Source organism: Schistocerca serialis, chromosome 5 (genome assembly GCF_023864345.2).
Source record: "Schistocerca serialis cubense isolate TAMUIC-IGC-003099 chromosome 5, iqSchSeri2.2, whole genome shotgun sequence".
In the NCBI taxonomy this organism is placed as follows: domain Eukaryota; kingdom Metazoa; phylum Arthropoda; class Insecta; order Orthoptera; family Acrididae; genus Schistocerca; species Schistocerca serialis.
Window position 1 is genome coordinate 521,682,167 of NC_064642.1, and position 12,599 is coordinate 521,694,765.

The window sequence follows — 12,599 nt, forward strand, 5'->3', positions numbered from 1 at the left end:
TTTTCATCATCCTCCTGAAAGACAGAGGCATCGCTGTGTCCAGGCCGAGAATTCAACAAATGCAATGAATTAATTTTTTCTGCAACTGGTTAGAAACAGTTTCGAATGAAATGTTAATAATATTCTTTCCTATTTTTCCATAATTTGAAAGGTCTGTTATAAGATTCTTGCAGCCGAACACACATTTTTTTAAAAAAATTTTTTGGTCCTAATATGGCTTGAGGTTTCTGAAGGCAGCTATAAGGGCTACACAAACAGTAGGCCACTCATACTTATCACAGTCGTTGTTATATATGAATGTGTTATAACTTTAATCGAATGCATAACAGACTCTGTCTTTTTTCACCTTGAAATCATAAAGCGCAGTTTGCTTGCAGTTCTTTTATGAAGCCTGAATGATCAGCATTAGACACAGCATTTGGGGGGGGGGGGGGGGGTTAAAAGCAAGCTTTGTCTACATGTCAGCTACGAATTAATGGTATATCCTCTATTACTTTATTTGAACTAAAATTCGTTGTTTTGTGACTTCCTTTAATGTATGATTTCTTGAATTTACCTAACCAGGTCGAAGAAGACTTAAAAACAGCCATTTTAACCTAACTGCAATTTGGAGAGCCCAGTCTTGTAGATTTCCTTCGGTAATGAAGTGCATTGCCTCCCACAAGCAGCTTTACGTGGTTCATATCTTAAGAAATCTCGTTTCAAGAACTACTGTTCATGATATTTATTCAAGTATAGGGATTTATGTGAGTTATTAATTGGGGACTGGGGGGGGGGGGGGGATAGCAGGACTTTGTGGCCACCCTGTACATTAGATAGTTTTGTCAGAATTCTGCAAGTTTCACTTGGCGCATATTTATTACTTGGTGTAAGTCTTTGTTCCCTTTATATAGTTCATAGTCAAATTTCATGAAGCAAAACTGGGTTTGCACACTGCTGAACATTAAGTGTCAAACACAATGAGTATTAATTTCAGTTTTACATCCATTGTTAACGCTGAAGCTACTGTAAAAGCAAACTGGTGATTATTATGGATATTAAATGAGTTGTAAATTTGAGTGAACAGTAGTTGCAGACAACTGTTTCAGAGCAACTAGCAACGAGAACTGTAATTTGCTGTAGAAATTACTGTCACGTCAAGTCGTGTTACCTGTTTACTGATGCACCGTGAGCCAAGGATATATACCTATCATGTACCGCACATGTGCAGCTCACTAAAGCACTGATAGGAGTGCACATTTTTTCAGACGTCTTGTGAGCAACGTATTTGGCAATTTTCAATATATTTTTAAATACTTGTAGCACATCTTAGTAGCTAAAATCTTGACAGGGTCTTTCTTTTGATGTATTCTTCCTGTATATACAAAAATTTCAGGGCATGCTTGGAAGTGTCAGGTTGGATCATTCCTTTGTAACATTGATGTAGTATTTTTTAAACTCAATTGTATCTCTCCTTAAAATGGCTACTCCTCCTTTTCCATCATATCTCTCATGTCTACGAGTTGCGTATCCCTCGAATTCTATTTGACTAAGTGTCTTACTCTAAGTTTCATAAATACAGGCTACTGATTCGTGGTTGCTGCTAAGTTCCTTATGGAGACTTTCTCTGTTCAAGATTATTGATCATGCATTCCAGTGAAGAACTTTAAAGGACATCATTATGCTTCTGATGAAGATGTTGAGAGAACTATGAGACTATGGCAATGGAAACAGAGTGTTGACTTCTTCAGAAAACTTGTTCATAGTTGGCAGAAATGTATCCATTTGGCTGGTGGTTATGTGGAAAATTGAATATTGGTAATTTAAGATCACATGCTAAGGATTATTTCTGCATTTGATTTATTAAAATATTCCCATCCAGACCCAATTAACGAAGGCAGAGGCATTACCTTTGAGTCAACCCTTGTATATATATATATATATATATATATATATATATATATATATATATATATATATATATATATATATATATAGCAGTATTATGTTGGCCATTCACTTTGGTCACTATTGAAGAATTCTCCAATGGAGTATAATGAGTAATCTTTCAGATTTCCTATTGAATATTCCTCGGGGCAGGGTTTGCACTTTGCAGGGGAATTAGTTGAAAATTTTTAAAGCAACCATTGGAAAACTATCTCGTGTTCAGTACATTCAACAGCTTGGTATATAAATGTTGCTCTTGTTGTAGGGATCATGGTTATGTATATCTTGCCTCATGCTGAAAACTCCTTGGTTTTCTTTTGCACTGATGAGGCATAACTACACATACTGGATGAAGATTGTCATTATTCTTAACTGGTCGAATGTAGGCTTGCAGAGCTCCAGTCTTTTGCCTGATGCAATGATTCTGACTGTGATGTTACATTAATACTTGTTCCATAAATCATGGCATTTCATAATACTGTGGAACCTGTCAGTTTAACATAATTTTTCTTTACACAATATTATAATTTTAATTTTTATTTATTTACAGGTATACTTCACATCTAAAAATTCATCTTTTGAGTAGAAGGAGTTGTCATTCAGAAATTCTTTTAATGTGTTTCTAAATGTTGGTTGGCTATATGTCAGGCTTTTAATGCTACTTGGCAAATGATCAAAGATTTTTGTGGCAGTATAAGTCACCCCTTTCTGTTTCAAAGTCAGTTACCCATCCTTTCTTCTGGCATTGTAGCTATGTACTTTTCTATTATTTTTGAATTGGGGTGGGTTATTGATAACATATTTCATAAGTGAATGTATGTATTGCAGAGGTACTGTGAATAGTCTGAGTTCCTAAAATAAATGCCTGAAGTTGATCTTGGGTGGGAAACAGCTATTATTCTGATTGTATGCTTTTGTGCAATAAATACTTTTTCTCTTAATGACGAATTATTCCAAAATATGATTCCATATAAAAGCAGTGAATGAAAATAGGCATAGTGGGCTAATTTACTGGTATGTTTTTTCACCAAAATTTGCAATAGCCCTAATAGCATAGGTAGCTGAACCTAACATTTTCAGCAGATCATAAATGTGTTTCTTCCAATTCAAGTTTTCATCAATGCACATATCCAAAAAGTTTGAATATTCTGCATTAACAACAGACTTCTGTTCAAAGTCTGTATTTATAAATGGTGTTATGTCATTTACTGTACAGGATTGTGTATAGAGCGTTTTCTCAAAATTTAGTGAGCGTCCATTTGCAGAGAACCACTTAATAAATTTCTGAAAGACATTATTTACAATTTCCTCTGCTGAATCTTGTTTGTTGGGTGTTATTACTACCCTTGTATCATCAGCAAAAAGAACTAGCTTTCCATCTTCATTAATATAGAGTGGCAAGTCATTAATATATATTGAGAACAATAAGGGACCCAAGACTGAGTTCTGTGGTACACTATTCTTCATACTTCCCCAGTTAGAGGAACCTGCTGAGTTTCACAGACTATCTGTACTGTTAATTTCAACCTTCTGCATTCTTCCAGTTAAATGTGAATTGAACCATTTGTGCACTGTCCCACTCATACCACAATACTGAAGCTTGTATAGAAGAATTTCATTATTCACACAGTTAAAAGCTTTCGAGAGATCACAAAATATCCCAATGTGTTATGTTCAGTAATTCAAAGTATTTAATATTTTATCAGTGAAAGCATAAATAGCATTTTCTGTTGAAAAGCCTTTCTGGAAACCAAAATGACATTTTGTCAGTATTTCATTGTTACAGATATGTGATGCTACTCTTGAATACATCACTTTTTCAAGAATTTTGGATAAAGCTGTCAGAAGTGAGATTGGGCAGTAGTTGTTAGCATCAGACCTATCCTCTTTTTTGTCCAATGGTTTAATAATGGCGTATTTCAGTCTATCTGAAGAAATGCCCTGTTTCAGTGAGCTATTCCAAATTGTTTTAATTTTATTATCAAATTTGCTAATCTCAGACATAATGCACGTACTTCTGGACTTTTTAATAACTTTTCTTAACACAGTTTTTATAATGTTCCATTGTTTCTGGATCATTACTCCTTCTAGCTATAAGATACATTTCCCTTTTCTGTTTACAAGATATTTTTAATCCTTTAGTAAGCTATGGGTTTTTAGGTGGTTTCTTACAATCATATTTCACTGTTTTCTTAGGGAAACTGTTTTCAGATATAGTCACAAAGGTATCATGAAATAGGTTAAATTTTGAATTAGCATCATGTTCACTGCAAACCTCATCCCAGTCTCACCACTGCAAGCTTTCCCTAAAATTTACAGTTGTTAAATCGTTCACTGAATGCACTGTTTTGGAGGACTGTTTTGCATTACTGTATGGAGCTATGTCATATACTGTAATTATGCATCATGATCAGACAGACCAATCTTAACAGGAAAAGGTTTATTTGATTAAATTTATCTTCGTTTATAAAAACATTATCTATCAGTGTGCCGATTTCCTGGACCACCCAAGCAGTAAAATCAATAACTGACATAAAATTGAAAGAACCAAGTAATACTTTAAGCTCAAGCTTTCTATCGGACTCTTTCAGAAAATCTGCATTGAAAAACCCCACACACAATAATTTGCTTCTCTCTGTATCACAGAGAGCACAACAAAGAATCAAAGTTTTTCAAAAATAGCTGAAAATTTCCCAGTGGGAACCTATACATGGCAACAGTTATGAAAGTACTTTTATTTAGTTTAGAGTGACACACACGGTCTTGTATATTTTGCTGTCTTTTGTATCATTAATACACCCTTGAAATCTGCAGTGTGTCCCCATAATTTATTTTGCTACGAATTAGAGCAAAATACACTGTTATGAGATATGGATCAATTAATATATTTTTTTCTCCTTAGATGGTATATTCCACGAGAGAGCCTGGAGCACACATACACTGCGTGCTCATTCATTGATAGTTTGCTGTCAATTATGAATTCCAGCAGTTATGACATAACTGGTTTAATCGTTCGGTCGTGGTCAGCTTCGTCTGTTCCTGTTACCAGAATACTTGTGCCATCAGAAAATAGTGTAGCATGCCCTGAAGTAAGCTTCTCGTTTATATCATCAATATATGGTAGGAACAGTATGAGCCCCAGGATTGAGCTTTGTGGTACAAGCATATTTTACAGGTATTATCTGACGACAGTTGGTTTGCCGAGGCGTTTTTCACGTTGGACAACAAAGTTTAGAGTTAAACTGTTAATAACTAATCTATATTTCTTAATATTTTCGGAAGCTATCAGAAAACCATGTTATAATCGTTGCTATGCATAGATAACTGTAACATACTCTTTTATTCAGCTGTTCGTGTTGTTGTATAGTTGGCTGCAGTGTCACCGCATTTTAATGGTAGTTGGTTTAATGTTTGTTGTGTTTTGGAAGCATGGCGAATTTTAGCGATGATTTGTTCAGTGTTTTCGAGGAAAATGAGGGTCAGGATGATTCCATTCACACAATATCTTTACATGAAGACTCTCGTGGAGATGACCATACTTCTCAAGACAGCGCTGAGTAAGTACAACTACTTTACTGGTATCACGACTGAAAATTGAGGTTATGTTTGTGTGTTGTTCAAGCTCTGTAAGTTTGTTGGGAAAGATAGTGATTGTTCATGTCACTTAAAATTACCAGAACAAACCGGATTAATCTGCCGTGTGTGTCTTGTCCACAACAAAGGAATCAAGTAGGTAAATTTGTTTATAAACTGCATGAATTTGAAAGTTGGGAAGTTACTGAGTACGATTTGAAGTATGGTATACAGCTGACTGATACAGAATAGGATATTGTTCCTCTTCTACTTCAGCTATTGTTTCCGTATTTGCATTTGTTTTCATGCAAAACTTTTGAGATTTCAAGCATCCACGCCATTCCAAAACTTGCTGGTAGAACCACAATTTATCAGTACAGAGAATGAGTACTGTGTTAAATGATTCTTTAATTTATTGGTAATCACCTGAAAATGAAACTAAGTTCAACTGTGTAAACAAATTCTGTCTGAAGAAACTGGCTTATATCTGCACTGTAACTACTATTTCCTGTACATTTTGCCTTTATATTCATATTAAATTCACTGTGTATTTGATATCTACAAGATCATATTTATCATGGTTTTCTCGTATTTATTGTGGGCTAGATACTGTTCTGACAGTCTTCATATTTTCTTTGTGTGTTGAACTAAATTCTTACTCAGTTTACAAGTATTCGAAATAAGAAGGTAGTTATTGGGCACAAGTAATGTGAAATAAAGCCATTGAAATTGCTCCTAATTATCCTCCAGTACTATGTCACATGAACCATGTGATGCAGATTCTACATCATCATACCATAGTAGATACACTATTCACCTGAGAGTTATGATGATAAGTTGATTTCCACTCTTTGTTCAAGCTGTAAATCGTGTAAAGTAGTTGATATTGGCATTATTTTGTAACTTATTTATGATATTCCATAGCTATCTTACTTTTATCCCTGGGGTAAAGAAGTGACACTTAACCCTTCACTAGTTCATGTTGACATATACTGGGCCCATTCACTAAGATTTATTCATTATTCCAATCAGTCTTTTGGGATCCTTTAAAATTGTGCAGTACCTATATATTGATATGAATTTTGACGATCTGTGAGCACTATAGTGTGTAGACATTGTAAATGTGCAGCCTTCTCGAGATAGACCTGTCTGGGACTATGGGATCTGGCATTTGTGAATGGATGATGAATTATTTTATTTTCCTATTTTGCTAGAGCACATACTTGCTACAGCCATTGCTCAAAGGTACAAGGTTATATGTCATTCAGCTGAGCCTATCGATGTCAAATGTCAGCCGCATCCCATAGCATAATTATGATTTGGCATGTAATGTCATACATGGCTAAATTTACATATTGGACCTTTCCTAAATCTTGGTTGTTGTGATAGTCTGATCTGTTGTGCAATCCGAGGTCTAGGTTGGGTTGAAAGGTAACTATTTAGTTATGAGCTGGTGAAGCCAATGAATGTGAAAGCAGAAAATGTGGGCGTTATAATAAACTGACCCATAGCGAAGCCTAATGTTTATGTCCATGCCATATTGAAGAAGGCAAAGGGGATCCAATACGTAACTTTTATGCAGACAGGGTACAGACACTACTTTTTTCCATTTTTTGTAATCTTTGGTAGTTTTTTGGATTGTTGGTTGTTGTGACAGACTAGTCTGTAGTGTAGTCCGAGGTCTATGTTTGGTTGGAAGGTGACAGCTTTATTGTGAATTGGTGAAGCCATGAATGTGAATACAAAATCTTAGATGTAATGACATACTGATCTGTATAGTGTTGAGATGCTCACTGTATAAGGCAGAATGGCCCTAGACTTGGTGCCAACTTGGTATTATCATCACTCATAGGTGTTTGAGACTCTGGAACCATATAGTTTCGTTTCATTAAAGCACCTATGCTTGTATTCCTGGAAGGATATCTCATTTTGTTCAATGCTGAGGTGCTATTCCGATACAGTTTAAGAGCCTCTACAAAGCTGTTCATCTTTAGAGGGAGTACCAAGTGGGCTGAGGTGTGAATGGCAATTCACATTGAGGAGAAAGGCACGCTAGGGTAGTCAGTGCAGTTGTGCAAAGCCACTATGCTAGGGTGGTGTAGTGGTTAGCGCATCTACTTAGTGACCAGGAGACTTGAGTTCGTATCCTGGCCTTGATACAAGTTTTCATTCATTGTTCCAGTTTGCTTTTATACACAGTGCACTTATGTTTGAAATATAATAATGCTAATTGACAGAACAGTTCCTCACTTACTTGCAAATATCATATTCAAAACACAAAACAAACTAATTGTATTGTTAACGGCGATAAACCATGTTTTATAAATGTGCACTTGGTCAACATTGGGCACTTAGTGACCCTAACATGAATTACTCGAAACTATACATGAGGAAATTTAATACCAGGTGATTTATATTAATGGATTTTCAAGTAGGCCTAATTGAACATTAATTATAATGTGTAAACATTTAAAATCAATATTCAGTTGGGATTTTTTGTAGTCAGTTGTCACTTTTTTAAATTAAAAAAAAATCTTGTTTGAGGAGTTTCAGTTAATATTTTGACTTGCATAGAATTTTTTTCTCATACACTTCCCACAACTGAACTGCTTTTTTGGATTTCCAACACACCTTTCATGGGCCCAAAACTTGTGTGTTTGGCACTGGACCCGGACGCCATTAAAACTTTTTGACCATAGCTTCCGACAGTTGATACATTCAACTTTATCCTCGAATTAATTTCCACTACATGCCTCCTTAATTTATGTATCATATTCAGAACTGGGGAATTTTCATTGCAATATTTCCTCAATCTCTTACCACCTCTCTTTTCTGTGAAAAGTTTGACTTTCCTGGAGGTAGGCTTATTTGTATAGTGGGATTCAGATTTTCAAAAATCATTGTTGTTTGGAGTGTACATAAGTAATTTCACTGACTAACCTTTGGTCCTCTTATGTTTGTTATAGTTGGGCTTCGGCTGGGAAGCAAACTTGTTGAGATTTGCTAGTCATTGACTGTTTATCATTATCACTACTTTCTTTGTTGTTGGATGTTCACCACTTTCTTTGTTGTTGGATGTTTTCTGGTAAGTGGGTTCCTCTACAAAGTTGGGCTCATTGAGTAGGGTCGACAGAAGCGTCCGATCCCACGCGTCGGCTTTGACCCGTGACGTAAGGGTGTGTGACGTCATGACGGCGCGGAGTTTGGTTTGAGTGTCTCCAGTTCTGTTTTATCTTATTTTATTTACTTTTCTGATCTGTTCGTTTTATCTCGTGAGATATTTTTTAATTTAAAAACACTTATTACTTATTTTAATTATCTGTTTCCTCCAATTTCTGTTTTAGTTTATTACATTTATCTTTCTGATCTGTTCGTTCTATCCCGTGAGAATTTTTTTTTTTTTTAAGACAAAAAACACTAATCGGCTACTGAAGCATCTTTATCTTCTATGGGTTGCAGGGGTTACGACCCCTGGGGAGGTGGGTGGGTATTCATGCATGGTTGTCTTCACTTACACGTTGTAGCTACGCAAGGCGTCTAAATTTGTTTATATTTAGTTTGCCCACACCTGAAACACCCCATTTCCCGCGCTTTTCCCGTTAGCGTCATTAGGCTTCTTGTGGAAAGTGTGTGTGTTTGTTTTTGTTTCCACCATATTTGTGACGTCATGGGTCAAAGCAGGCGGGTGGGATCGGACGCTTCCGTATTTCCCATTGAGTAAGTTCCCGTTGAAGTAGATACCAGCTTTCCTAAACCCATTTGGGGCAGTTCCCATTGTTGCCTCTTTAATATAAGCTTGTCTCAAAAGCTTAGAGATCTGGTACTGTGTAACTAAACATACTGGAGCTCTGCGATTTGCCAGCCATGTCTGAATTTCAGCATTGTTGAAAGTCAGCAGTGAATGCATAAATGCAATGCAGTTTGGTACAGTCGATCAGAACTGTCTCGAGAAAAGGACTGGATCTGATGCAGAAGGGTTGGTAGTTTATACAAAATGTTTAAATCATTTCCTGGATATGCCTATCTTGATCCACCCAGGTTTGTGACAGTTGAATATCAATACTGGGACTGCTCCATTCTTAAACTCACTCTCCATATTATGTCTTGGAAATATCAGGAGCAGTGGCACGTAATTTACAGCTGCACTCATGCAAACAACAGTGGTGACTAAGCTTTCCCATTCAGAAAAAAAGTTAGTTACTTGCTTCTTCCCTTTCTTTGCTATGACCTTGGCTTGTTTTGACTATACAACAATTAACCTTGTCTCATCGCAATTGTAATCTCTATCAGGTTTGTAGGAATATCATTTAATCTCTCCCAAAGTATCAAAGCATTGACACACACTTTCTTTGTTGCTCTCGACAATGATGTTGATTCACATGTCCTTAAAGACATGCAACTCCGTATTGTCCCTCTTCATAGATCAGCAATAGTTAACTAACATCACAGAATTCCACTCCCCTGATAATGCCTTTCTATCTCTTTAATGTCCAGGTGGGACCACTCCCTTGTTCTTCATAAAAATTGCCCAAGTTTTCAGGGAAAAAGCTGAGATGTCTATTAAGGAAATGCAGATTGATACTCATATTGCAACCTAAATTTTTTTTAGCCATCTGCATATCTGCCACAAATTTCTTGTAACATGGGTGCTTTCAGTTCCCTGAAAAACCATTTATCGCATTCTTGAATCCTATCTGAGGCATTCTTTCCTGACAAGTCATCAAATCTCTAAATTGTATGTTATTAGATTCCTTATCTGTGGTCCCACAGATCTGTCCTTTCAGTTTAGCAGCACACAGGAAGGAAAATTTGTGACAGATATACTTAAAACATTCACCACATTTATTCAGTCACGTTATGAATTGTTTCATGATCCTGAGTTTTCTGTGGAGAGTTCACCAAACTTGATTTAATAACATTCTTGTCTCCTGGATCCAGATTTGTTTTAGGTACCCATTACTTTCTCACCCAGTGTAAATCATGTTCACAACTATCCCAGCAGGGATATTTTGTGCAGCCTGACTGTTGTTCAAGAAACGTTCCTTGAGCTTTAGATCACCACCCATTATATATTTTTGCTCTGAATATTTTATTGCTGTTAATATCATTGAAAAGGTTTTGTAGTTTTCCTTCAAGACATAAGAGTAACCTAGTGGTATTGAATCATAATTATTGATAATGTGCAGGAGTACAACCCCCCTTTTTCTGGGTTCCATAAATAAATAACCTTCATTCTTTATTGTTGTATTACAGTAAACAAGAGGACATCTTCAGTGAAGTACACACGAAACTCCTCTTCTCGTGTTTGATACCAGGAGAATGTTGTACCAGATGTTATCAGTCTTTTTCCGTTAAGCAAGAGCCCAAAATCATTTACTTCATCTTGGGTAAACAGCGCTGCTTTCAACCTTTTGGTAGGCACCAAAATTTCATCAGCATCTGCAGACTCAGATGATGACAATCTGATGGCTGATTTCAGATTTGGATACCCAATTCTTTTAATACTCGTTTTGTTATGGCCCTATTGTTGTGGTTTGTTTGGTGTAACCACACCATTGTAATTCCTAAAGGTAATGAATTCTTCTTCTCCTGCATCCATTTTTCTTAATCTCGTAACACACATACAACACTTACTGTGTGGCACATATGTCTTATCTTGGTCTCCTAACTTGACACCAAAATAAGCTAGTTAAGCTTTTTTTCACATATGGGGTTACGTTCTCCCTTCTAGATTTCAAAGTAAATGAGCCACAGATGAACCAAATTGAGTTTGGATTGTTTACACGCTGACATCTTGAGGAGCTCACCATTTATGTGTGTGTGAAATCTTATGGGACTTAACTGCTAAGGTCATCAGTCCCTAAGGTTACACACTATCCTAGGGACAAACACACACACACACACACACACACACACGCACACACACACACACACACACACACACACACACACACACACACACACACAGGGGAGGATTCGAATCTCTGCCGGGACCAGACGCACAGTCCATGACTGCAGCGCCTTAGACCGCTCGGCTAATCCCGCGTGGCTCACCATTTGTAGACTGACTTTAATGCACCAGTAAATGTAAGAGTTGTACAAAGCATACTTTTTGAAACAATTAAGCTCAAGTTCATAATAACTTTCACATTAGTGTGCCGTAACTGGCCATAGGGATACTGACATGTGAATAACTTAAGGCAAGTTCAACCAATCCAGTTGTCATAAAACCAACATTAGGGTAGTTACCAGAAAAACTTATAACAAAATTTAATTACAATTTACAGACGCATAACATGCACTAATGCAGCCATAAACAGATCAACCTTTCATCACTATCAGATACATTGGTACATGGCTCACTTTACTACAGTCCCAAACTAAGGACAAACATGGCAAATGACAAATTATTACTGTAAGTCTTAATCGACTTTATGTTCACCCTACCTCTTGAACATGAGGCAATTTGGAACAACACAGTCAAGTGTAACTTGTAATCACAGAAATTAATTAACCCCCTTACATACAAATTTCGGCCATCAGAACCTGCGAACATGTATCCACAGTTACGGAATGCCCTGAAGCTGACTTCACTTCTCTAGAATACTGTGCACATAGTTCAGCATATTTGCAGAGCTCAGAAAGTCTACAAAAGAAAGGCTCCAATTAGCCACACACAACATTGAAATTTGCAGAACACTGCCAGGGTACAATTTCGTGTCACTATAGTCAGTAACAAGCCTAACCTTCTCTTTGGCTCTACATCCAATGTGATGTGTCCCAGAAGAAGTAGGAAAAATCCTCACAAGACATTCTACCCAAGAACAGTTTAATTTACAGGTTAACCCTGCGTGCGGCCGGAGTCGATCTCAGATGGACAAATTACTGTTCTAGCCAAGCTGAATGACTTAAGTTCAAATTCAAAACTGAATGCCGATGCTCACCAAATTCAGTAGGAGTGCAAGGCACTAATTTGGATGTGATATGCTTCTTCCCGCCATCCACCGACTAAACAGCAGACTCTGGGTTGCTGACCTATCACTCAGGCAATGCCATAGCACTTTCCACAGTTCCAGTCCACAACTAGCATGCGCCCAGCC

The 12,599-nt window shown here is 36.8% G+C and overlaps 1 protein-coding gene across 1 annotated transcript in view; it reads left to right on the forward strand.

Moving 5' to 3' along the window:
• The first annotated feature begins 5,296 nt into the window (after positions 1-5,296).
• LOC126480705 (exosome RNA helicase MTR4) overlaps positions 5,297-12,599 on the forward strand; it is a 98,407-nt gene continuing 91,104 nt past the window's right edge. The window contains exon 1 of the mRNA XM_050103951.1: positions 5,297-5,483. Within this exon, the coding sequence (XP_049959908.1) occupies positions 5,356-5,483 (128 nt within the window). The 5' untranslated portion in view covers positions 5,297-5,355. The remainder of the gene's footprint in view (positions 5,484-12,599) is intronic.